This window comes from Lynx rufus, unplaced genomic scaffold (assembly GCF_022079265.1).
Source record: "Lynx rufus isolate CCGP_SWC_20201006 ecotype Redwood Valley unplaced genomic scaffold, mLynRuf1.p SCAF_1, whole genome shotgun sequence".
Classification (NCBI taxonomy): domain Eukaryota; kingdom Metazoa; phylum Chordata; class Mammalia; order Carnivora; family Felidae; genus Lynx; species Lynx rufus.
Genome location: NW_025814823.1, coordinates 77,129,349 through 77,157,016, shown reverse-complemented (window position 1 = coordinate 77,157,016; position 27,668 = coordinate 77,129,349). Strand labels below are relative to the sequence as shown.

General features: G+C 47.0%; 1 protein-coding gene across 1 annotated transcript in view; it reads left to right on the top strand.

Annotated features, from left to right (window-relative positions):
* Positions 1–2,579: 2,579 nt before the first annotated feature.
* Positions 2,580–27,668, top strand: part of EFNB2 (ephrin B2) — a 42,462-nt gene continuing 17,373 nt past the window's right edge. Inside the window, exons 1-2 of the mRNA XM_047085740.1 lie at positions 2,580–2,701; positions 24,608–24,891. Of these exons, the coding sequence (XP_046941696.1) occupies positions 2,580–2,701; positions 24,608–24,891 (406 nt within the window). The remainder of the gene's footprint in view (positions 2,702–24,607; positions 24,892–27,668) is intronic.

Below are 27,668 nucleotides of genomic sequence, written 5' to 3'. Positions count from 1 at the left end.
TGGACGTGTGAATATCTGATTTACTAAAAATGGAAGCCAGGGTTATTTTCAGACCATGCAAATTTCCTTTATTTCCTCTAGTTTACTTGGAGAGAGGATGTGGGAGCGAAGAGGTCACCATTTAAATTTCACAAAATAACTTTGCTAAATATGAAACGGATGGTACTGTTTCGGTTTTAGTTCTTTTAGAAAATCACGAGCTTTACATTAAATTTCAAACGAATTCCGTAAATGTTTTAGGACATTTGTTAAAACCACTCCTTTTTTAACCCTTGTGATAAAGTTATGAATAATACTATCTGCCCCTTCCTGGTTTTTTAGTCTTCAAGGGAATCAGTCCGTGACTTCAAATCGGTGTGCAGTATTTGAGCATTAAAAAAAAAAAAAAAAAAATCCTCAAATTGGAGGCTTACTTTAAAACTAGCAATTAGAGAAAATAAAATAGTTTTCGTCTCAAAGATTTACCCGGAATAATATGAATGAATGTATTCGGTACCTCGCGTGCCATAGTGTTTTCGATCTTAAGAAACTAGTCTTAACAAAACTTTTACATTCCCAGTGGAAACGTACATCAACTTTTGTTTAGTATTGCCAAAAAGGAATACTTACTAAGGCGTAAACATTCTCAAACGTGGTCATAAAGAAGAGTGAAGGAAATACTGGTAAATATCCAAACAAGATGTTTTACCATGTATATTTTTAAATGTAGAGTAGATAATTTAGCTAAAGAAACAGATCTTGCAGGAATACCGTCCGGTTCGTTGCGTCTGAAACATTAAAGAAATCCTGGAGTACACAGAATTTTTTAAAGCATGTTGGGGGCATACGGCGTATCTTCCTCTTATTCAAACAATTGTACGTGGGTACTATGCCTTCTTTCTGCCGAGTCCTCCCTGCTGTCCGTCTTCTCAGGAGCTGCCGGCGCGGACTCTGCGCGGTTGAGTCCCGGCGGTCTGGTTCCGGGTGGGCGGGCCGTCGCGCTCTCGCCCGCAGGGAAGTCAGGCCGGTCGCTAGTGGGCGCTGTGGGTCCGTGGAAGCCGTCGGCGCGGTGGCGCGCGTCCAAGGCGTTCTTTGGGAAAGCACTTGCCGAGAACCAAAGAATTCCTGCCACCTCTCCATTTGGACGTTATTTGTCACCGTCACCCTAAATTCTCGGTCACCTTGGGGAGGCGTGAGTGTGTCCCAGAGACTAGTTAAGGAGAAGGTCCCGTGGCCGGGCCAGCGACACTTGCAGGGAACTCCCAGAGCGAGGTGCGGAGGGTGCGGGGCCAGGACCCATCGTCGGCCGCCCCGCTGGCGCCACGTCCCCAGGAGTCGTTTGCATCCCTGGCCCCCGTTGACTTTGGTCGGGCCTGAGCTGACGTTAGGTACCGAAGTCAGGTGTGAAACACAACGCTCGGACGGCTGCTGGGGGCAGCGAAGGGATGCGCGTACAGGGTGTGAGCCGGTCCCGCAGAGGGCACACTCCGTGTAAAACACGGAGACCCGCGGGAAAAGCCTTCCATTCCGCAGGGAAAGTTTCGCCCTCGACGTTGTCTCTCTGTTGAAGTTAGAATGCTTGCCCGGCAAATGAAGGCGCGTGCTGGGCGCGGGGACAGGTGGCCCCGTGCTGTCCCCTCTCCCCTCTCTACCGTCCCGAACAGCGTCCCCACCCCGCCGCTTGGAGGGGCGCCGGTGCAAGCGTCAGGGCCGGGTCTTTGGCGGGCCCGGCTGCGCTCCTCTTGCGCCACCGCCCGGAGCCGGAGGCGGGGCTCACCTGTCAGCCGGCGCCCCGCCTCGCGGCGCCCAATGTCGGGCGGGGGTGGATGACGGACGGGTCGGCCACCCAACCGGCGCGCGGCTGCCGGGCCGCAGGCCAATGGGCTGCGCGGCGCGGGGCGGGGCCCCGCGTTTATAGTGCTCTGACAGCGCGCCGGCCGCGCTGACTCTCCTCGGCGGGGACGGCGGCGCCGGCGGGAGCTAGGAGCCGCGCGCACAGCGGTCCCGGCGCCCTCCCCGCACACAAAGGCCCGCGCGCGTCCGGCGCCCGCGGCGGGGACCGAGGCCCTCCTGCTTGCTCCGCGGGCCGGGAGCCGCGAAGACCGAGGAGGCTCCCGCGCGCCCGCAGGCGCCTCTCGCCGCTCCGCGCTCCGGGACATGGAACCGCGCCGACGCGGCGCCCGCGCGCTCGGGCCGCTGCCCACCCCCCTGGATCTATAGTGCGAGGCGGCCCGCTCGGAGCGCAGCGTCCGCCGCCAGCGCGAGTCGTCTCTCCGCCTTTGTGTCCCGGCCGCGCGCCCTCCCTGCCGCCCCGCGCCCGGCACCCTGGAGCCACACGGGAGCCTGCCGTCCGAGCTGCGTCCGGCGCGGCGCCCCGGAGCCCCGAGCCCGCCGCGCCGCCGCGCCCCGCGCGTGCGCTCCCGCCCCGCGCCCTGAGGGCCCCGAGCGGAGCGCCCCCCGACCTCGGCGACGCCTGGAGCTGCTCGGCGCGCCCCGGAGCTGCCTGCCGTCTCCCCCTTGTGTGCCCCGAGGATTGGGGCTCCGGCCTGCGCCCATTCCCTCCGTCGTCCGGAGTGCGCGGAGCTGGGAGCGGCTTGGCCATGGCCGCGAGGAGGGACTCCGTGTGGAAGTACTGCTGGGGAGTTTTGATGGTTTTATGCAGAACTGCCATTTCCAGGTCGATAGTTTTAGAGCCCATCTATTGGAATTCCTCGAACTCCAAGTAAGTGGCGTCCGCGATTCCCCCCTCGGTCCCCGCCTGGGGGTTCGCCGCGTTGCGCCGTTCCGGGCGGGAGGAAGGGCTGAGCCGCGGAGCCTCGGAGCCTGTGTCTGGAACCCCGGTTCCCCGCACCCCAAGTTCCCTGGCCCCCACCCTCGCCACATTTTACTTGGTGGAACTCTTCGTTCGGCTTTCCAGCCGGAGCTCTGGTTCTAAGGGGCGCCCTCCCCGCCTTCCTTCCCCCATGAGCTCCCGCGGGGGGGGGGTGAGCTAAAAAGCCCTCGGCGGCTAGGCTGTCACGTCCGGGAAAGTATCCGATGGCGGTACCTGACCCTCACTTCTTTTCGAGGACGGAGAACATGGCCACAAACCGGGCTGGCCGGCGCGCAGGCGCTGGCGGGCTGCGGGGAGAGGAGGGGATGCTGCGCTCTCCGGGAGCGCCGGAGCGCGGTCAGATCCCCGCAGGCGGGCGGCGGCGATGAGCCCGGGCCAGAGGAGCGCTCCCCCGGGGACGGAGCCTGCGGTCCCCCGCCGCCCTCTGCGCCCCGGAGCCCGCGCGCCTCGGCCCCCCGCCGCCTGCCCGAGGGTGCGCGGGGAGCTCGCCAGCTCCACCGGAGAACTCGGGCGGCGAGCCCTCTCCTCCCCGCCGGGGAGACGTGCCTTAGGCTTCTCCCGGAGAGCTCTCTGCACGTCGGCTTCTCCCTCCGTTGCTAAACCAGTGGCCCCGAACTCTGCGCGGTCCTGTTAGTTGACTTGATTTTTAAGGGCGCTTTCTGCAAAAGCTTAAGGCCCTGCCCAGTCGACACGGCCCCTGAAGCCTTGGCGCTTGGGAAGCCTGTGTAGAAATGGGGTCCTTGGATCCGACTTGGTTTTATCAAGCAGTGTAGCTAGGAAAAAGCTAGGCCTCGTGAAGATTAACTTTCAGTGGGAGCTACCAGCATACGACACATTTAGAATTTAGAAAAGGCGATTCTTCCCTAAATATACCCGGCGGTGACTCCTAATTAGTTACCTGTACATTCAGTTCTGCGTATTAGCTCCTCCTTGGGATACATTTCGAATCAGATCCAGAAATGTCTTACAGAATCATGGGATTTTAGCCTTGGGAAACTTGGGGAAAGTGTGGAAACATTGGCCGGTTCCTGGAGTAAGTCTTTGAGATCAGAAGGAAAACCAATGGCCTAATTGAAGACAGGCAAGTTGGCCATGGGTTTAGGAGTAAAGAGAAGAGGGATTGATTTACAAACCACATTTTAATTAAAGAATTGCATCCACTCTTTTAAAAGTGATAAATTTCAAATCTGCCAACATGTTTACCAAGAGTTCCCCATTATAAAGGCAAGAAACGTCACAGCGATAAATCGGATTAAACACATTCTTGCATGATGCTAGATGGCACTTTGCAACACTGCTCCCCGTTAAAAGTTACTCCGTGCGGTCCCCTTCCATCCGCCTGGTCTTGTAGGGACTGCTGTTTTCCCTTAACATAAGATTTGTATTTGTTGAGAAAGTAGTCGCGGTGACATCTTCGCGCAGATCCGGAGTGGTGAGGCAGCGGGTGGTGCGGGGAGGCGCCGGGCTCAGCCCCGCGTGCAGCAGCCGGCGTCCGGGCCAGGCGGTCCGGGAGCCGGGGCTGGGCGAGCAGGGAAGAGGCCAGCCAGTGTTCGCTTTGCGCCTACAGAGGTCACTCTTCCACGCGCAATGCTGCCGGCGCCAGCCCTCACCTCTTCCCCCGGGCTGTCTGCTCCGCTCCACTTTGCACTTTCACTGACGGATTGTTTGGGGAGGCTGCTTCCCCTCCCCCGCTCCCCTCCACCAGGATTTAGTATTTACATTTAAATCTCGTCGGAAGAAACTCCCATTAAGCCGTCCATTGCTCAGCTCAGTATCTATGTGTCTCCGTGTTTACTCCTTGGTGTGTATCCCGGAGGAAGATTAGAAATAACCTTCTTGGAAAAAAATGTAGAACCATGATTATTCCCCACCATGGACATCAATATCTTCTTTTCCTGCTGTATTTGGGGTGGGGGCAGGCGACTGGTATTTTACCCACCGTCCGGATGATGAGGATTACTGTTTTTCTGTGCTTTGGCCACAGATGTGGAGACCTGCTGGAGGCCTGCATTTTGGAGAAGCCTGCCTCCCTGCCCTGATGAGGTTTCTGTTGGCTATGACGGCTCCGGTCCTTAAGAGTAGAATTTCTTTTAAAATTGTCATGATAATGCCTTGCCTGGAGGACTGGATAATTTGTCCCTGGAAAAGGTCTACTTAAGAAAGTATGCAACTGTGAATGCTAGCTTGAGAGGTCAGAAAGATTTCTTCCTGGAGGAATGATATGAAAGAGCCTTTTCTCAGTTGGAGAATGAATAAAAACCCCTCGTGCCAAGGGGTTGCTTTATTTGGGGAAGTTGCGTATTTATTTCCAGGGAAAAGTTTCAGTCAGTAGATGCGATGAGGAAGGTAATCAAATGCATGGAAGTTTCACATCAGTTCGTATGAACTGTGGAACAATTCATTTGTAATGAAGCAGCCATCAGTAATTAGATTTGTTTCATTCGGAGGTCAGCTTTTTTAGCAGGTGGTCGACATAGGGAGTGTGAGCAGCTGTTTGGATGCAGGGTCCAGAAAATCCTTTGTAAGTTCACTGTCTCCATAACTACTTGAATCACACTGTCTGCTGCTCCCATCCCCGAGAGTTTATACAGCAATCAAAAGAAGTTCTGTATGCTGAAACATTAGCGGCCGCCCTGCGAGGTGGGTCACCCACATCTCATGCACAGGCACTGGTAGGCTTGCCTCAGTTTTTGCCCATCAGGTTGTTTCAGCCTCTCCGCCACCCCCACCCCCCACCCCAACTCGGCAGAGAATAGCAAAGCCTAGCTTTCATTTACAATTAACATTTCAGCAGAACAGCTTTAAGGAGCGTGATGTTTTTGCCAGAATCAAATAGTTGCCTCTTCTAAAAGGATGCCCACGTCAGAGGCAAGGCTGTATTGGTGTGGCATTCTACAATGAATTGCACTGACTTGGTTGAAGATTTCAGCCGAGCATTAATTTCTTTTGGCTAGGGGGACTGTTCCCTGTGCACCATATACTGGTTAGTTAGCAAAGCATTTTTCTTTTCCCATGTCATTTTTCCCCGCAGAATGCTGAATTCCTGGTATTGATTGACTTGATACAAAAGAATGGCTGGATAATATCCAGATAACCTATGATACGTGGGCCCCACCACAGTCAGGCTCTGAATAAATACGGACCTGTCAGAGATTGATAAAATAAACTACAAAGGATAGTGCTGTTTAAACAGTCCATTCAATACCATATATAAGCCAGCCTGCCTTCCATTGTGTCTGAAATTCTTATTTTTGTAGATAAACAAATGCACATTCAACACGGATTGAATAGCCCCTTGAACTATGCTCCACAGTTTGCGTTTGGGTTAATCTTGTCGGTTTTAATATAGAGAGAAAAAAGCACAAAACACCAGGGGTGAAATTGTTAGTGCTTTACCATCCACATTCCTCACGTTTTGTCAGGATGATAAACTATAGGTAATGGACTGTCGTTGTTCCACAGGACAACTGAGCCAGGGCGAGCACAAAGACGGAGCTAAAGCGATATCTCACCACATGCCTGGTCGCCTCCTTTTCAGGCGAGAAGAGAATTTATTTGGGAATCGTGTGTCTAGGGACTGCACTTTTTAACCTCGCCAATTACAGCTTCAAGCCTCAGAAACGGGAGCTGGAGGTTAAGATGATTTGTTAAGCACTCGGTTCTAAATCTTTCACAAAGCGTAGCTGTTGACACTTGTCCTATGGATGTAAAGAAATGCAAATGACTGCAAATTTCTCGAACGTTTCTGAGTCCTGGGCAGAAGGAGAAGGACAGGTGGATTAGCCACCATCCCCCGGACCAGCTGAAAACTATAGATGGGCAGGGTTTCTCCATGTGGAGTTGGCTGAAGAGTCATCAGTGCATTTCGATTACTTATTGTAAAACCTCTTGTCTGTAAATTTCCTGAGAGAAATCCTTTGCTTGGTGGATCAGTGCAGTAATTATCCTCAGAGGGACACTGCAGCAGCGGGTGCAAGTCAATCCCTGCCACCTTGCCTTCCCCTGAAACGCTTTGGGTGGCTCGCAGGAGGCTGAGGGTGACATCTACCTTAGTGTGATGTTTCCCAGAGCGTCTGCCTAATGGGGACGATCTGAGATCCCAGCGTGACTGCAGCCATGCGTCATAGGAATGGGAGTGGCAGGGAAAGGAAATACAGACTGTGGACCCTCGGCAAAAAAGGATATTTTTGTTGTTGTTGTTGTTGTTGTAGGAAGGATATTTCCTTACCGTCTTATGAAAACTTTATTCTTAAACCGTTCCTTCACAAAGTAGACAAAAAGCAGGGCTCTTGTAAGAAAAATAGTGATGAAAATGGCACTTCTGTCTGTCTAATCTCTGCTTTCGTTGGCTGCTGACATAAAGGGCCTGTTTTTCAGGTCACTTATCATACATCTACATAGATTTGCTTATGAGCTCAGCCTTTGTGCAGTGGAGGAGAGCCTTAAATAGGAGTGTTCAACTGTTTAAAATATTTTGATTAAAATATGCAGAACCCATAGAGCTATAAGCTTCTAGGCAGGAATTAGCTCTTTCAGGGAAGAGCTCCCCCCTCCCCAACCTTTTTTTTTTTTTTTTTTTTTTTTTTTTTTTTTTTAGGGATGGGATTAGAATGGGGCTGGGAGAGGGATAGAAGAAAAGCGAAGAGAAGGATGGCGAAGGGGACAGTGTTCCGAACAGCTTGGGAAAACTCCTGTGGCTTCATTGTCTCTGTAAAGCCAGAGAATACAAAGACATAAGGAACTCAGTCCTTCTCCCATGATGGAAAATGTAAACCGTTGACACGGCCCCCTGTTTAACTTGTTTAATTCTTGTTTTAAATTCAGTGCTATGCTAGCCGTGTGAACTCTGAAGATTTCTTCAGTAATCCATTTTGTAGTTCCGAATCAAAAACAAAGTGAAAGGGTCTGACACAATTTGCTTTTATTTTTAGGCAAATCAACCCTGGTCATAGTTAATAAGGGGATTACAACCCAGACTAGGTCTTTACAGATGTAATGTAAATCAAGGGCAGAGTATAAAGAAACTGATCCCTTTTGATTGAAGTATGGTAAAAAGGCATAGAGAAACCAGCGGCAGTAATCTGATTGTATGGCAATAAAACCACCATTTTCTGTCTTTCAGATAAAAATAATGTGGTAAATCCATGCAGTTCATAAGATGTAAAGGCAGATAAAGGGTGAAGCCATGGCAACATATAGATTAGCTTGATGTTGGAAATGACACGTCCCTGAAAAGGGTGTCGAAGCGCAGGCCCTTGCTCCAGGCTGTTGGCTATTATGTGAGAACCACACAGACTTGGAAACTCGGATTAGAAAGTATGAAAGCCCTACTTGTGGCCCGGGATGGTTCAAGCAGCAAAGAAAAGCTGCTCAGTTCTTGCTCATTGATGGTGGATAATATGGCCAAGGTAGATTTCATTGGCCGCCCTTTTTCCTAGCGGTTGAGATACGGGGCTGATTAAAACTTCGGATCAGCGCCGCGGTGAAAGCCTGCAAGATTTTCCCTTTTAACTCCTGGCCTGACAGCGGCGGCCATTCTGTAGGATTAACTGCCCTCGGCGGTCCTTGCCTACATCTGTCTGGGCTTGAGGCAGGGCCATGCTGGGAAGGCTCAGAAACCAGAGGGGAAGGTAAGGCTGGCGCTACCCGCAAAGAAAGGGAGACCTTTGGATTGTAGCCATGTTTCAGACCCGGTGCCACATCCCCCTGCATGGGAGAAGCAGAGGTAAACTTTCCATATTGTCCCTCTCCCTCAGCCAGAGAGCTCTCCTCCAAGGTTGGTCCTTCCCACCCTGGAAAAGAATATGTAATACAATAAGTACCAGGGTGGGGGGTGTTTTCATTCAAATCAGCAGTAATCCAATAGGACCAAACCAATGGGCTCTATCTAGAGGATGTTTTACTCATGGATGTGAGTTTTCACCTTAGAGTTGAATGGGATGGTTGCCCTTCACCTAAGGATAGGATTGTAAAGTGTTAGCGCTGCTCCGCTTGAAAGTTAAAAACAAACACAAAAAGAATCGCTGTGCTGTAGGGTCTTACTGCCTTCTGTCTTGAACAATCTTGGGAGTAAACTGGACTTTTGTTTTTGCCTTCCACACTTTCCATTTTAGTCCTTAAACAAAACACAAAACCATGATTGGGTTACAAGCGGAGTGACATCCACCAGTCGGGTCGGGCCAGAGAGGAAATATTTGCTTTATTGCCTCCTGTTTGGCGTTTTAGAAGAGTCTCAGCATTTCTTTAGGAGAGTCTGAACCCTTAAGACGTTGACAATCCCAAAAGCTACAAACACCCCCAGTGCCTTTCTTGATGGAGTGGATGAAGAGGGTTCCATGCTGTTCCCTTTAACAGCAACACGGGGCCCTTCTAGACTAACTAACTCCTCCTGTGAGCGTCTGAGATCTGCATCAAATCTTAAATACTCTATTCCAGGCCCATTGGGTTGATTTGGTTCCTAATGCTCAGCCGACCCGACCCTCTGCTTGGCGCTGGGATTTGTCGCCTGTTTGTTCTGGTCATTACTATGTAGCTTTCATAGGTCACAAACAATTTAAAAATTATTGCACCTGCACTCGCCCAGGTCCAGTGCCTGCGGACTTTACCTTCCTTTCCAGTCTAATTCAGTAATCCATATCAAAAGATCCTTTGCACTTGTCTAGATTCGCCAAAGAGAAGGGACACCCCCTAATTTACAAGCTGGTCACATCCAAGCACCTTGCATTCTACGTTTGACAATGATTGCTAATGGCCCATTCAGCTAAAGTATTTGCTTGTTAACAGGGAACAGAGCATGATAAATGTCCAGCAAGCTTGCGGCCTCCTTCAGCTTTTCATATGCAGACTGGTGCATATTTATGGCAGGCAAATGACAAAAGGAGAAGCTGAATTGCCCTGGCCTCGGGCTTTCTGCTAGGAACTGGGGGTTAAAGTGATTACATGGAACCGGGGAGCCCTGCCTCTGTCCGCTGACCGACATGTGGTGCGTTCAGGCCGCTCCTTCTACCTGCATGAGCGTATTTCAGCAATCCTAGAGATAAGGATGGTTGGATCTGGTGTGCTGGTGAAAAAAAGGAGGTGATCAGTTATGACACGTTTTCCACGCACGCTGAGTGCCAGGTGAACCTCTTCCTGCTGCTCCTGTAGAGAATTGGCAGGGCCTCTTTATTTTCCTTTTTCCTGTATAAACTCAAACGTGTAATTCTAGTTCAAAGCATTTTGTGGCTGGTGAGTGCGTGCCTGCTGAATTAAAAAAAGGAAAAAAAAAACTGGTAGGAGAACACTCCATTAAGGAAAAACAAGCCCTTAGTAATTCTCTACCCAGAATATGAAGGGGGAAATGGCTGCAGTGAAGTATTAATAGTTTACTATGTTCTTTCTCTAAAAGCACGGATAGGTAAAGGTTCCAAGAGCTCAGTGGCGGGCAGACATTCAGGACGCTCGGAATGAACCACGGGTGACGTGCTTTGCTTTGAAAGCTCTGGTTTCTCCAGTGCTATTGAGGCTTCGTGCTTTCTGTGTGAAACCACGGAATGGTCCAGTTTATTTTCCCAATGTAAGCTCATTTACGTCCAGTTTTAATTCCAGTCCTTGTAGAGGTCTTCCAGTACTTGCTGAGAGTGTATGGATTCCTCCCATGTCACCCCAGAATAATGAGTGCCACTCTTCATTGTTGACACCAGTAGAGGCAACGTGTTTGTATTGGAGGAAAGTGATGGTGGACAGGCCTTTGGCTTGGGTGGTACTTACGGGGTGTGTGCTTGTAATGCAACGCCTGTGTGTGTGTGTGTGTGTGTGTGTGTGTGTGTGTGTGTGTGTCAGGTGCAACACCCTGCCGTCTGCCCACTCTATTACTCCCCAGCCACACTCCCTTCAGGACGCCTCACCTCTGGCGTATCAGAGTTTCCAGCTTCTCTGCAGTCTGTATGGTTCCCACGGGTGACCTGAGGCACAGCGTGGTTCCACCACCTGATGAAATGCCTCTGAATCATGGTCCTTTGCTCTTTCCACTAGTTGAGCTGGCTCACAGTGGCCTGAAACATTTGCCTTGAGTCACAACTGTCTTACGAATGAGTGGGCCCAGGCCGGTCGTGTTCAGGGCCAGCTCAGAATGTAACTTCCCTGCCAAAGAAGTTAGAAAATGCCAGTTTTTATCTAACTACCAGAACTAAATTGGGGGTACATCTTAGATAAAAACAAGCTCTTGTTAGCCCCGAATTCCCCTTGTCTATAGGAAGGATCTTCCTTCCTATAGATGGATCTTCGTTATAATGGACTGTCTAATAGAGCTTACAGATTCCCCTAGATGAGTGCCCTCTTTATGACAGATCAGACATAATTTCTTTAATAAATCTTCTCTCCATAATCCCACAGCACTTTAGTTAAATAACTAGGGTATAGAAAACCTTGTACACTGTGCTGTCATGATTCATACTGTAAGCCTTAATCCCCGTTAGGGCCCTCTCTATCCCTAAGAGGTGGGGGCAAGAGCTGTTTCATTTTGGCAGTCCCCCCACCTACTACTAGCTAGCGGTGACATCCAATAAGAATTAGTCTGATGGCCAGACACAACCCAGATGTGTGTTTATGGCTGCTCGTGTTGTGTTGAAATGGTACCTATTACTAGAGATCTACCCTCCAGAGCAGTGGCCCTAGTGGCACAGTCACCTGGAGGGCTTGTTAAAACAGGGTTTTGCTGGACCCCACCCCGGGAGTTCTACCTTCCCAAGGTCTGGGCAGGGCTTGAAATTTACATTTCTTACCAGCTCTCAGCTGATGCTGATGCCACTCTGAGACCACACCTTGAGAACCACTGCCCTCAATCACCTTTTTTTTCTTTCTTTCTTTCTTTCTTTCTTTCTTTCTTTCTTTCTTTCTTTTTTCTTTTTTTTTTTTGGAAACAGCTCAACATTAGCTCATCATTTTCTAAGGTTGTTTTGGAATCTTCGAAGAAATCTGTGGTCCTTGCCTTGCTGGAGGCCATAGGGATCATCTCGGTCATCCCCAGTGGATAAAGCATTGATGTAGTCAGCAGGCATTTGTTAACTCTGAGGCCCCGTTACTGATGAGAGAAAGGACTGTCTCTACCCTCAAGAGACTTAAATTCTGAGGCAAGGAGAGGGAAGCCGTGGTGGAGGTGTCGTCCCAGGAGATCTCTGAAATACGCAGGAAGCAAGTCAGAGCAGTAACACCACAGCTCAAGAGTGTGTGTGTCCGTCAAGGGTACATCCGTGAAGCACCCACAGCACTTCATACATGTGAGCGTAGCTCAAGACGGACCCTACAAATGAGGCAAATGGGGGGATGCCAACAGTGATTTCAGCTACCTTTCCTAATAGGACAATTAGCAGTGCCTCCTGGTTCAAGACGCATGTGATGGTAGCGGAAAGGTCTGGCGATTTGATTTAGCAAAGACAACCAGGCAAGTGCTGTTTTCACCGAGTTAAGAGCTAAGAGTACACGCTTCGGAATCTGGCTGTTTGGGGCCGGTCCCAGTGCAGCTGTTTTTTTACTGTGTAACTAGGGGAGTAACCTCCGTGTCCCGTCTCTAAAATGGAGGCGGTAATCTAATAGTGCTGAATAAAAGAGTAATAAAATTGTGGTCAGGATTAAAAGAGCTTAGCTCTGTGCTTGGCACAATGAAGCCATAAATGTCAACTATTGTTAATAAAAACTAATTGAATATCTGTGCGCCTGGCTATGGTTTACTTTGCCTACCGTATACAAATGCAGAATACGTAAAAATGACATGTGAATAAAGATTACAAAATGCCATGTTCACCTTTCAAGGTTTGTTGTGTTGTATTGGGTTCACCTGCCAGACTTCTACTCATTCTTCAAGACTTTTTTGTTATATGAAGCACGTTATTTCCTCTCTACCGTAAAGTAGGCGCTCTCTCCTCCCTTCCCCGACCCGACCCCTGATGCTTTGTTGTAACATTTATAACACTGAAGAAATCAGTTTCTCCACCATGGACTGAGCAGAGCCTGGGCTGAATCCGCTTTGTGGATCCTAGTACAGGATGGAGTAAGAGATCGTGTTGTTGAACACATACGTGAATGCAACCTGTAGGGATGGGCAGAAGAGTAGCATTTTTTTGCATTAATGTTACATGTTACTTCTTTAGAAACCTACTCACCTGGTGGACACGGTTGGTGTTAACCACAGTGGTACAGAGCTCCTTCCATGTGCCAGATGCTACTCCAACAGCTGACAAATACTGACTCATTAAACCTTCACAGTAACTGTCTGAGGGAGGTGCTTTGATGACTCCTGTGATATCGGTGGGGAAACCAAGGCACATTAATTAACTCGCCCAAAGTCATATGGCTAATAAGTGGTACCGTCTGCGTTTGAACCTGGTTCCTCTGGTTCCTCTGCTTCCGGGACCCTTTCTCTTAATTCTCTGCCTCTCTCTCTCTCTCTCTCTCTCTCTCTCATGTGATGGCACGGAGTAATTAGAAATCGTGTAACTAAATTAAGCCTACGTTTACCAAAAACAGTGCATGCATGGTGGGTTTAAAAAAAAAAAAAAGTTTGAGGTATAATCCTTTCCATGTCGATCTTGATTTATAACCTTTCCCATGATGGCTATTACAATTCTAAATGGATCCTTTGAATGTTTGATAACAAAGTCCTACCCAATGGAAACTAGACCGTTATGAAAGTATGTAATATTAATGCATTTATCGAGTACTATTCCTTTGACTATTAACATTTCCTTTTAAAAATTTTAAATATTTGATCATTTCTTTGCTGGGAGAAGAGGTCGGCTTCCCGAGGAGGGCTGCATTTGGTAAGGTGCCGCGGGTGTGTGTCAGGCTAAGGAGATAGGATGACATCTTTTTTAGAGTCTAGTCACAATTAAATGCCATTTTATTTTGGATTTTGGGACCCGGGCCAGCTTCCAGCTTGTCAGAGCTGAGAAGACTCAAATCAAGTCCAGGCCTATTTCTACAGCAAACTGGGATTCTGGCTTCTTGCCTGTGGATCCATTCAGTATATCCCATCTGGCTTTTGATGTTCTGCGAGTTCGGAGCAGTTTGTTTTAGGAAGCCAGGCAGCCTGGGCCTCTCCTGCCTCCAGAAGGAGGTTCCTCAACTTCCCCAGGACCTGACCTCGGCGTCTGCTCACCTGCGGACCCCGCAGCCGGCTACAGGTCTCAGCCAGGCCAGAGTTCAGGGCCCAGGGCGTCCTCCTCGTTTGTCCGTGTCCCATGTCCTTCGGTTTAACTCAGTCACGCGGCCTGCTTGAATAGCTTAAGAGTATTGAATTCCTGTGCACTTTTGTGTTTTGGTGAAGCCGCATCCGAGCTGCTTGTGGCGACAGAGCAGGAAATGTATTGCGCACAGTTAGAGCAGGGCGCCGTGGACATTTTCATAAAATACCGTTCGGGGGATCTGCATGCAAGTCTCCAGCCGGTCAGGTTTGACTCCTGTGTGATGTCAGCAGGACCCACGTGCCCGCCTTGGGACCTGCTTTCCTCCTTCCCTCCCCCCTCCCCCACTCTGGGCTGTGTCCTGCCCAGTGCCCCCAGCACACCTGTCCCTGACCCTCCTCCGGAGCCAGGGAAGAAGGAAGGGCACAGGAGGCAGGCGTTTAGGTGGTTGGTTGTAAAGCGATGGCACACAGCCTTGTAAGCTGTGTTGGCAGGCTTCTATCAGGAGAGAAGCGAGTTTTGTCTCTTCTTAAACCTTACTTATCCAAGTGTTCATTCTGAGCAGCCCACTCTGTGCAAGGCCGTGGGGTGGAGGGCTGGGCATCCCTCAGTAAACACAACAGGCTCACTCTTGGGGTCACACCCCAGCCTGAAAAGCAGGAATTGGACCCTCTTGGTGTGCCTCTTTCTTTTAGTGCCGTTTCCCCACCAAACGGGAGAGGTTTTTCATTCACCCGTGAAACATGGGTGAATTGCTTTTCTAAATAGGCAAGATTCTTTGGAATTTAAAAAAAAAAAAAACTGTGATGATGGGGAAGAAAGAGATGGAAGGAAGAGACACCCACACTCTAGACTGTGATGTTGCTGTGCGTGGAGATCTTAATCCCATTCCTTCCAGTTTTTAAAATGCCAAACCACTCCCTTCTGTGATTTACATGTGCCTTTCATGTCTGCGATGTTCCCACTCAAGTAGATGAGCAAGGGGATGCACACACTTCTCTCTAAAACAACAGAGAACCATCTGGAAATGCCCCTTGAATTTCTTTCTGTATGGATGTGAAAGCCACTTTTCTTTCTGGTGCCTCACCTATAAATAGCAGGAGTCCCACCTTCCTTTATAGACTCTTGCTAATAGCACGTTTGGAACAAGACCTTACAGGTGCAAACAGATCCCAGTTGGGAAAGACGCTCGCAGCGTCTCTTGCCTCTGAGGGTTCTGAAATACCTGTTTCGCCAATGGGACCAGTGGATGAGCCAGCAGGACAGAGTTGGCCTGGGTGACTCACTTCCCTCTTGCTTTCCCACTGCGCCTCCCAGCCACCCCAGTTTTGCCTTCTCAAGCTACAGACTTCATGGGGTGGCTTTTCTGAAAGTTTTGAGAGAAGGGGGGAGCTTAGATCTGTTCCATAAATAAAAACCTCTATTGTTTTGTTGCTGTTGTTGCAAGTGGCCGATCTTTGTTTTTAATTCCATTGCAGAGATCAGCTCCTCTCTGTGAACCTGGGAAAGGAAAACAGTGACACGCTCAACGTCTGACTTACAGAGACAAAGCTATCTTTTTCTCTTTTTTTATTGAGTTTTTTATTTTAATTCCAGTATCGTTAACATGGTGTTACGTTAGTGTCAGGTGTATAACAGAGTGATTCAACAGTTGTCTGTAGTACTCGCTGCTCATCATAAGTGTGCGAAGATATCTTTTTCAACCCCAGCTTGCTGTAGACTGGCCTCTGACTTGGAAGTTTTTATTACAGTGGGACAGATAAAACTTAAATAAATAACTTGCGCTATTTTCCTGAATGGAAACCTAAACCATGAGAATATTTGAACATTCTAAAATAAAATTCACCTTAGCCACCAATGTTTGAGCACTATGTCACAAATAAAAAACAAGATTAACATCAAAAGGAGTCTGTTTTCATTCAATTGTGCAGCATTGCAGGCTGTGAAACTTAATATTATTTTGAGTCGTACAGTAATTGTAGGACGACAGGGAAGTGGATTAAGTTGAAATAAAAGCACTCAGCAGCACCAGTTGAGGTCATTGGCCAGAGTGAGGCCTCTGGCTTTGCATATTAGGATTTTAGAAAGAAAACTTCTCCTTTAGACTCTAGTTGAATGCTTTTTCTCCAGCGTGTACAGAGACAAAGAGGCACACTCCTCACCTTGAAAAGTTGGTAAACTGGTTTGCTCATCCACCGGCTCACAGCGCATTGCGATTTCTCTGCTTCTCATCTTTCTTTTTCTGGAAAAGATTTTGCTTGTCATTGGTGTGAAGCTTGAAAGGCACCCCTCCCCTCACCCCCCCCCAACTCAGCTCTTAGATTTATAACACTTTAATGGTCCCAGATTGTACAGCCTGCTTTTATTCCCCTTTTCTTTTCCTTGAATAAATCAGGTTCATGTTGCAGATGATATTTGTGTGAGAAAAGTGTGAAAGAAGGGGCACCTGTGAAAACAAGCCATTGTCCCAGCACCCATACACTTTCGAATTAAAGCAGAAAATGTCAATTAAGACCTCCAATGACTGCCTTATTTCTTGGAGGTTTAGAGCCACTGACACGATCGTGGTGCACTCGCCCTTTAACCTGCTACTCCAAGCCATGGTATCTGGTGACCTAATTCTGGATAAAGCTGACACCCCCACAGCTACACCCCACTCTCTCTGGTTTCGGAGAAAGTTTGTGCAGAATCTTGTTCTGATGTGAAAGTGCTAAAGGGGGCAGTAAAGGGCTATCCACAAAAAGGAAACTTTTTCTAAGTATCTCTCCGGGTCCATGTTGCCTCTGTCTGCCATGGGCCCAGCTTTTATTTATTCCCTTTGTAAGAAACACTTGTGTGCGGGGCACTCAGAGAGCTGGTCTTATTAAACCGTGGCAGCAATCTAGCATTAAACAAAGTGATACAAGAGGAGTATATTCTGCTCGCTGATGAAATCCACATACGAACTGAAGTCCTGCTTCTGCAGGATTTCTATTCTCTGGTGCACAGAGTGTTTCTGAACGGGATCTTCTTGGGCTGCTGTGTCCATGCTCTAATAGCCCATGTGGACGTGGGAGGCCCCCAGGGCACAGTGACGTTCTGGGTCACGTGTGGGTCTGGGCTAACCCAGAGCCGTTTGTCAGGGGTGACCAGAAAGCCCCACCAGGGGCCAGCCAAGCTACAGAGGGCTCCTTCTCATTCAGATTTCAAAAGGGACTAATTTACAAACAGACCCGCTCCTTTTCTCTGCAGTCTTTGACGTTTAATTAAAAATAGGAGCATCTTCTGGGAAAAGGGCACGTTTTCCAAAATGTAGTAAATGCAAAGCGTACTTAATCAAGAACTCTGGCGTGCAAATAAACCCATTCCGCGATCGGATGTGATTTTTGGTGCCAGCTCCTGGGCCAAACCTGCTTCTGAAGCTGGAACTCAGATTCCCTCAAATGTTAGCCAACTGACAGAGTTCTGCAGTGCAATGATTCAGCATAAACCATACCCATCCCGTATTTTTCATTCATGTGAATACACTGGTTGTGCACTAATTGCTAAGCTTTTGTGGACTCAGGAACTGACTTCTTAAATAGACCACACTTCCCCCCATAATAACTTTATTTAGTTACTTTCTAAGGAAGTGCACCAAAAAGGTTAAAACGTCTGCAGGCTTTAAATATTTTAAGTGCTTATTTTTAAAACCAGCATTTGGAAAGACTGATCGGGAACAGGCTACAGTTTGTTCTCTGTACGCTGAATGTGATGTCCCAGGTCTGATCACAAAAGCACTTAATGTTTACTGCAGAAAATTGTGAAAAATGCAGAAAGCTGAAAATCACCCTAAACCTACCACCCAGTAGCTCAAAGCAGTCTCAGGTAAAGGCCCTCAGTTGGATCATCGGTGTATGTTTTCTGTGTCGTCAGCAGAGTAAGCAGAATGGTGTAAGGCACGTTGTGTAAGCGTGCATGTTTGCAGCTGAAATTGGCCGCGACCATATACTCTGAGGTAACTTTGAAACGAAAGGAAAGATCAGTCCTCCGTGAAAAAAAGTAACCTCTGTTCATTTATGAATCTTATTTTGCTCAGTCGCGTGCTCCTGAGGTAGCAAGCACATCATGGGTGGGTCCCCAGTCTCCCCAGTTTGCCCATTGGCAGGATTTGACAGGGTTCCTGTTCTCAGGTGGATGATACCTGCCCTACTTATGCAGAAAGATCAGATGTTTAAATAGATTCTTAGGTACATAGTAGCAAATACAAGCGACTCTGGACCGGGACTGAGACTTTTTTACATTAGAAGCACTGTCATCGTGTCTGGCTGGAGGGGGTTTGCCCGACCCAGTTATTTGGACACAGAAACTGGTCAGTCCTGTCTACATCTTATTCTGATCTCTGTTATTCCGTGTCAGCGTGGTACTTTTGCATTCGGCTCCCATGTACTGAGTTGCCCTTGTTTATACGGCAGTTTGGCATAGTCTTCAGTCGACCTTCCCAGGATTGCTTCCCCCAGGAGAACCAGGCCTTCTGGTTTTCATGGAGATTCTCACAGACTGTAGCAGCATCAAGGGGCCATCCCACAACTTGGCCGTTCTTCTAGGTTAATTTTGGGTGGGTTACTCCAAAGAAAAGTGTAGGAAGTCATTGAATGTTTGTCCTGAGGTGTGGGTGTCATGGTCAGGGACAAATACGGGACCAGATAGGGGAGGAAATGGGGCATTTGTCGTGGGGTTAGGGGTGCAGTTGTGGTTCCCCGACACAGCTATCCCTAAGTATCTCCGCTCCTGGCTTCCCATGGATCCTCGCATTCCATCTGGCCAGGGTTTGAAGTTGATGGGGCGCCCCCTGCCTCCATCCGATTATTTCCCAGGCACCTCTGAGTCCTGGTAACATAACAGGAGTCAACAGAGGAATCCAGACTTGAGGTCTCATGTGTGATGTTCTGGTCTGTTAGAGAAAATTGCATGTTGTGACCCTTGAACTCTGAAATAGCTGGTTTATACTTCAAATGTATTATGCTTGGGGTTTTTGTTTGTTGTTTTGTTTGTTGTTTTGGTTTTTTAAGCATGGATACCTAGTGTGGATTAATACATTTTTTTTTCTTACATTGTATTTATTTTTGAGAGAGAGAGAGAGGGAGGCACAGAATTTGAAGCAGGCTCCAGGCTCTGAGCTGTTAGCACAGAGCCTGACATGGGGCTTGAACTCACAAACCGTGAGATCACGACCTGAACTGAAGTCAGACGCTTAACTGACTGAGCCACCCAGGTGCCCCCAGTGTGGATTATTAATACATTAAGGAATATCATGTCACATGAGAGCTGTATTATAAATAGTTTCTACAATAATGAATATGAACTTGAAATGTCTAATTTAGATTATTAGAGATCTAATTTAGATTACTAAATATTAATGTCTAATTTCAGTTATTAGATTGATTCAAAGTATTCCCTATGGGAAATACTAGAGTCTGGTTTGCTGAATAACTTTAAAAAAAAAAAAAACTTGGATTACATTTGATAGGTAATCAGAAGATAAAAAACATTCTGCTATCAGACCTTTTCATTTCATGCAGCTTAACTTTGGAAACCCTATGTAGGGTTTCTGTTTTATTCCGTTATTGTCTCTATATTTGATTCAAAGCCATCACGTCTATTGTCTTGCTTGGAAATGACTCACTGGGGAAAACCATGGAAGCTGCCTGTTTATGCCCAGCCTTCCCCTCTTAGAGCCTTCTGGGGAACCCTCCACTGACACGCCCAGCCCGCGCCACTCCAGGAAGCAGCCCTGAGCCCCAGGTCTCCTGATGGACAGGAGATGTGACTTCTCCTTCCCAACAAGAAGAGTAGCCTGGCTCAGAGAGGGAGCCGTCTCTGTCCTATCTAGGACACGAAGCCCGTAGGTCTTTGTTTTCTGTTTGGGATTAGAAATCAGCAGACTTTATTAAGTGACACCTATACCTACTTTTGTTTGCGTATAGTTTAATAAAAACCGCCTCCCCTGCGTGGTATGGCTTGTACCTCTGGGGCTTTTCCTCTGTGCTCCTTTTGGTTAGAAGGTAAAGGTTATTTCATCACACAAAAAGAAATCTGTATCTGATCCCCACCGTGGAGAGCCAGGTTAGTGATTTGAAATTAGTCCATTGCCACCCCCATCATTCTGTGGGTTTTTTTGAACACTTCCTAACTCAAAATAGGAGAAATGTATTACTAAATATTACGAAATATTCAGGGCATTGTTTATGCTGTGTAGTCTGACTTATTGTTAAGGTCTCTCAATCTTGAGGTAGTAAAATCCAAATATAAATGACCCAGCCTCAAAAGCAGAACTCTACGGTTACCGACTTGATGTTAACACATGGGACGCATTGTTTTCCACTCAAAAGTGGTATTAAGAAATTCACCCCATTTTGTTTTCATTTTCATTTTGGATTCTCATGAATTGTCAGGAGACCGTCCGTGGCATTCTAATCAAAACACAAATTTCATAGAGTTGGTCGGTTTCTTCCCCACCTGTTTGCTCACAGCCTCCTGGGCCAGGTAGGGTTACCAGGTGGCTGCCTTTGTGAGCCGTGGTCTCAGCTGACCACATCTGGAACAGGCTTCAGGCACATGCCTGGCATGGAGTTAGGCCCCACGTGGCTCTTGCAAGCCTGTGTGTCCCGTTGACTCTCTTCATTTTGCTTAGCCTCGTGGCTTATCTATGCAAACCTCAATTTAGAAAAACTTGCGGCTCGCAAAACCAGATTTATGCTGTAATGTGATGCAGCGAGAACTGAAAAGTGTGCAAAGGAAGGGGGCTTTTCCTGTCGTGTCGCGTGTTTGGCACAGCGAGTCTTCATCTGTTTGGCATGTCATGTACGTGTGCAGTGACTAAATGAAGATAATGTGATGTAAAGGGCTTTGATCGGTGCGTAGCCGAGAATAAGTTCTCCAAAGCAGTGGTGTTTTTGTTGTTAGTGGCTCTGGAGGGGCTAAGTGCCCTGCATTTTAGATGGGAAGGGATTGTACAAGACTGCCATGCTGACAGATCCTTCCAGAAAGAATGGATCACAGGCTCAGTCTGCACTGCTCCGTGCTCTCCAGAAAGACCGCCAGGCCTGGAATGAGGTCTTGGAAATCCCATCCCTGCTCTCATCTCAGTCCATCCCTGTCCCAACACCCGGGGGTCCTGTCTACAGAATTCTTCCATGCCTGTGATCCACAAATAGACAATGGCACGTAATTGGACTTGAACTTCTCTGTGCATTTTCTTAGCTTCCACTAGTTCTTACGTATTTTGTCAAAGAATACGTAATTTATTGAGCATTTACCATATGTGGCCCTCGGGCATTCAGTATTCAGACACACGGGACCTGCCTGCCCTCAGGGAGCTAGCTAGACTGTGCCCTGCTGGTGAGGAGAGCCTTACACTTTTGTCGATCGGCGCATCTGGCACAAAATAGGTTGCTTTAGTTGTTACACTCACTTGACTCTCTTTTTGCTCTCGTGTTGCCTTAGAAACTGAGGGTTCCTGGGAAGCAAAGGAGCTTCTGAGGTTTGACGGTGCACAGTGGGTAATGTAGGCAAGAAATGTATGATTCAGGCTCTCAGTTTCTGCTGAGAAACCATAGTCTCATCAGTATGTATGCGTGTATTTATGTACATTATATGTTTTTTATGTTACATACACTATATTGTATATAAATCATGTTATATAAACCAGTTTACGTGCAAATATATATTATGTGTGTGTGTGTGTATATATATATATAATAAGTATACCTTTAAAACACTGAAGTGCTGGGCCTTTCTTTAAAGGATTCTTTTTTTTTTTTTTTTCGTTTAAGGGATTCTTGAAAGGGAAAAGGATCAAATCGTCGCCTTACTTTTTGCCACAATGTGTTCTGAAAAGCAAACAGACACTTTGCAAAGTGTTTGCAATAGGGTGCTTCATCGGGATTTAGTTTTTATGAGCATATCAGATAGGCTTATTGAAATTCGAGATTTCTGCCCTTCTCTTTCATTTTGCCAGGCCATCCCATGGCTTAACCCTCCCCGTACGTCACTCCCTCATCACTGACAGTTTCCAGTTTCTAGGTGATTTGTGCCTTCTGAGAATACAGTCTAAAACATGCTGGTCCTCACAGCCAGACCGGCCCGTGTGTCGTAGGTTCGTGGCCTCGGCCCGTCAGCCACAGCCCAAGCTGGAACTCGCATTTGGGGAGTGTGAAGAGACCATCATAAGCAGTTACTTACATGGCAGGGAGGAAATCTGCAGTGATTCTTTAGTGAAGCCAGGAAAAAAAAAAAAAGCCCTCTCATGAAGGATACACAATCTAGGGAGCATTTTGAATGAAGAGAGAGCTTAGTGACATACGGGGTGTGATGCAGGCAAGTTCTGATAAGTGGCCATGATCCGAGGCTGGGGGGGAGGGGGCAGAGCCAACCATTTCCCGGAGGTAATTGACTGGATGCACAAGAAGGTGGGTCCATCTGGCCGCGAAGGATCCTGGTCTCTAAAGCCCCAGGTGAGTCCCTGGGGAGATGGTCCCAGGTCACAGCTGATGGTGAAGACCAGTGCTTTGAGAGGAGGCAGACCCAGGCCTGCAGGCTGCAGGCCTTAGCTGTGGTTTAGGAATACTTCTAACACAGCTAACATGTGCTGCTCTCTCTCTCTGCCAGCTCCCCGAGGAGCAGACCTAGGACAGAAAAAGTTTGGAGTGCGGTGGGCACCCCCAGGCAGGAATTGGCCCCTGGTTCTTGGACGCAGAGAAGATTTCCTAAGAAGGTCAAGGAATAAAAGAGGAGGAAAAGGATGTGTCAGGAAGGCGAGCACATTTCGTTCGTACCGACTGCCAGGCATCCTGCCCCCACTGCGTGACCACAAGAATACACGAGAATCGCTGTGAGAGGCAGGAGTAAATTCTGGTTCAGCCCTTCAGTCCGCCCCCCAGAACCCAGAGTTGTGTTTTACCCACAAGAAAGACAGAATTGCCGAGAAGAGAGCACACTGGCACTTAGGAGGCGGGGGCAATAGCCTGGGACTTGAATTTTCAAAGCATCTCCCCAGAAAACCATACAAATGGCCAAAAAAGTCACAGAGAGGCTCTTGACTAGTGGTGACCCTCATTTGTCAGAAGTTGTAGAAATTCTTCAAGGTGCACACATGGTTGTTTGAAGTTTGTCATTGTTCTAAAAAATACTCATTTTGAGAAAGATTTTGTTAGATTCTCTTTCTTTCTTTCTATGAATGCCATGTCCTTGCTAAAGGAGTCTGGGGGAAAGAAAGGGAGGAGGAACCACACACACTCTCTTAGGGATTGTAAATAACACATTCCCGAGGAAGGTGATAAACCGTGTGCAGCGTGCGTTTTTCCTGCCATAAAGAGTATTGGTTTTTAATATAAATCTATACCACAATTTCTTATGTTCTTTGATGCTTCATAACAACCTCATGTGCTTTTCAGAAAAATTAATACCATTCATTAGCATAAATCATAACCTGTATCCTGTGTATTTGAAATTGGGGTGCCTCATCATCCAGGTATGCATGCGCTCGCTCGCTCTCTCTCTCTTTCTGTGAATTATGACCCGTTCATTGTCATGGCTGGTGGGCTTCCCTGGTTAAATAAAGGGTGGGATTGGAAGGATTCAGACGTGATGCTTTGTTCTTGGGCTTGAGTATTTTAATGAGCCTACAGGCTTGGCTGCTTGGAGGGAGGAACGAGATGGGGTTTCTAAGTGTGTTGTTAGTGTTAGCACTTGTAGGTGGATGTTCGTTAGAAAGCTCTTGTGTCCGCTTCTCAGAGAAACTCCCCATTAAGAAAGATCTTTCAGCAGCATGGCAAGCAAGAGGGAGAAAAGAGGAGAGAAGCTGTAAGCTTTCAGCTGTAAGCACCAGGGGGATATTGTCTCAGTCATCTTAGTTCTGAAGATTTGCTTCTAAGAATTAATTGGAGCAAATACATCTCAAGGCAGAAAAAAAGGTCTGTGAAGCAGGGACCGTAGTGGCTGTCCTTGTAATTTGGGGACTCTTCATCTTGCAGCTGAATCAATACTCGAGGGAATTACTTCTGGTTATCTTTTATGGGTTTGTAAGACAGTTCTTTTGTTCGGTGTAATAAAAACCCCATTGTTTGATCAGTGGCTCACTAATTACGATAAGTAATTTGAAACATTCTTGATGAAACTTGTCTGTTAATTAACATCAACAGCAAATGGAAACTAACAGGACAACAGAGTGTGAGTGCACCCACTGTTCCCTGGAATCCCTGCCATCTTTCTGTGGCATGCCCAATAAACTAAAGCTGCCGATGGTTTAAAAAATAACAAACAGGTGTGAAGGTGTGACTCACCACCGAGGAAAAGTTATTGTGAAGTTATACAAAGGAGTCCTGAAATATTACAAGCGAGGAGGTGGTAAAAAGAAGTGTCAGGAGGTTGACTGATCCTACTCGGGAGTAAGGAGAGTGGTTTCTTTTTGACTGTTTTTCTTTAAAGCTTGGTTCCTAAATACATTCACCCCGTGATGATCTGAACTAAGATACTTTGGATGAATACAAATGTGGATTTATAAAAGTATGCTTTGGAATTACTGGCCTTGCGTGGCTGTATTGTAATTATTGTGAATACTGTTCATGTTTATCAACTCAGTGGCTTTTTTTTTTTTTTTTCTTTTTAATGCTTTTAGATTTCTACCTGGACAAGGACTGGTACTATACCCACAGATAGGAGACAAATTGGATATTATTTGCCCCAAAGTGGACTCTAAAACTGTTGGCCAGTATGAATATTATAAAGTTTATATGGTTGATAAAGAGCAAGCAGATCGATGCACTATTAAGAAGGAAAATACCCCTCTTCTCAACTGTGCCAGACCAGACCAAGATGTAAAATTCACCATCAAGTTTCAAGAGTTCAGCCCTAACCTCTGGGGTCTAGAATTTCAGAAGAACAGAGATTATTACATTATATGTAAGTATAATTGTATTCATTTATTTTACAGAATATAGGATAAGCTAAATAGGTTTGTATCAATTTTTTTAAGTGTTATTATGGCAAATAATTTGGTGAGAATCTTTGCTGAAAATTGTCCATTTTTAAAGAAACCTTAATTGAATGAGGGACCCTATACTCCTAGTACTCGATAATATAAATACCCAAAGAGGAAAAAAACCTCCTAGACTTTTTATAGTATTGAAATAAATGGATATATATGAATATTCTCAGCATCTCTACTGACAAAAACATTTTTAAGGACCATTGGTGAGATCTGATAGGTAAATCTTGTGCAATGACTTTTCTCTTCATCCACCCATCCATCCATCCATCCATCCATCCAACCATCCATTCATCTGTTCATTCATGCATTTAGTATTTACTCTGCACCAGAAACTGCATAGCACTAGGGATTCAACAATAAACAAGGTGGGATGATGGTACCCTTTCCGCATGGGACTCCCAGATTCAAAGGAAGGGTGTTTTAGGCAAACCACGATTAGAAGAATAAGACAAAAACTTGGGTTTCTTCAATGAATTAGTTTTGTTTTGGTTTGTTTTTTTCTATCTACATAGTAAAATGACATATTGTTTCAGGAAACATACTGTGTATCCTTTGGGTCGCATCTGAACTAGCACTCCCTTCATGAAGCTGTGAAGGCCGAGGCGGCACACATCCAAACACATGCCCCCTAGGGGCAGATTGCATGTTGGCACAAAGGCAGGATTGTTCCCGGCCCAGGATTTTGTCATAGTGCAATCTGGGTGACTGAGGTTAGTTAGCTGGTTATATCACTCAAGCAATGAAATATGTTTTTCTTAATTTCTTTGGTTTAAAGCTCTGCTCAGAGCTGGGTCGCACGTCTGCTCGCTTGTCACCACGCTTCAGTCCGTCAGGGAATGCAGAACTGCTCTCCGCTGGGCACGCCCACCATCTTCTCTCGATCCCATTGAAACTGGCTTTCTCAATCTGCCGGCCACTCACTCTTTAGTGTGCAAAGTCAGTAACTCCCTGACTTACTTGGTACTCAAGAGTACACTAGTTTTTACCACGTTAGTTATTAAAATGAAGATGGTCATAGCCGTCTAATTATCCTGTCCTTTGTGCAAACCTGAAACACTAGAGACTAAAAGCCTATCTTTAAGCCAGTGTGACACCCAGAGAGTAGCTTATCAAGAGTAAGTACCATGAAGAAAGGAAAGGGGGTAAATTATAGATTTCAAAGAATGATTATCATAAAATGAAAATAAAAGCATTCCGATGGAAGAAACAAGCAGGTGGGGTGGTAAATGATACAAAACAATAGAGAAATCTTTGAAAATATAAAAGTTATTAGGTAACATAAATGGAGCTATTGGAAGTCTAGCAGTTTACGTATTTATTTATTTATTTATTTATTTATTTATTTATTTATTTATTTTAAAGACTTTTTCACGGGGCAGCTGGGTGGCTTCGTTAGGCGTCCAACTTCAGCTCAGGTCATGATCTCACAGTTCATGAGTTCAAGTCCTGCATCGGGCTCTGTGCTGACAGCATGGGGCCTGCTTGAGATTCTCTCTCTCTCTCTCTCTCTCTCTCTCTCTCTCTCTGCCCCTCCCCACTTGCACTCTCTCTCTCTCTCAAACTAATACATAAATAAGCTTTCAAAAATTAAAAAAAAAAATACTTTTAAAGACTGTTTACCAAGGACCCTAATGTTTTAGTGCAGGGAACCGAAACTTACCTCAGATGAATTCACACAGAAGGCTGGTGCCCAGAGGAGGTGGGAGAGGGCAGGTGCAGTGCCTGAGAGGGGGCACCGTTGAGTGCCCGCTGCTCCTGAGTTGTCACTAGAACTGTGTGTGCAGCCCAAGTCCATGAGCTGGCTCTTCCATGGAGATAAGCCAACAGACCCAGATTTTGCCCCCTTATTTTCAATGATGACTTCATAAAGATGGCTCTGTACATTCTGCATCCCCCCCTGAGCACAGGTGGGATTTCAGCACACGTGGTGGGATTTAGCCTTCAGTCTGAGGTCCGAGGTGGGAACACAAACACTGCGTGCTTGGTATTGGCATCAACACATGACAGGTGTGTATTTAGAAGCAGTCTAGGGGCTCCTGGGGGCTCAGGTCATGATCTCACAGTTTGTGAGTTCAAGCCCTGCGTTGGGCTCTGTGCTGACAGCTCAGAGCCTGGAGCTTGCTTCGGATTCTGTGTCTCCCTCTCTCTCTGCCCCTCCCCAGCTCATGTTTGCTTGCGCTCTCTCTCTCTCTCTCTCTCTCTCAAAAACAAACATTAGAAGCACAGTTTAATTTAAAATTATACTATTAATCTATGCAACCATGGTATCTCTTACTGTTTTTCTTTTGATAAAAACTCATCATTAACTTCAGTAGCAGGTAGCTGAGCTACACTGGCCTCCAGGACTCGCCTCAGAGTTAAGTTTCGCTGTATAAAACCACATGGTAGCCTGGGATAAAAGAATCTTTCTTAAAATAGAGTGAAGGGTTTCCAGTGGGAACCCGTGAGAGGCTGTTTGAGCGCTGGCACTGGGTGGTTGTGGGGGGGTCCTGGGGAAAGGGCCTGGGGCTGAGAGGCCAACCTGGGGGACTGTCCCTCACTAGGCAGCTGAGGGACTCCTGTCAAGTCGCACACACAGAAAGGCACTGCAGAGACTTGGGAAAAGCCAGAAGCTCATTTCTTATCCCACCCCCACAGCAGAGGTCATGGATAGACAGCTTTCCCAGGAAAGAAGGTGAGAGATGAGAGG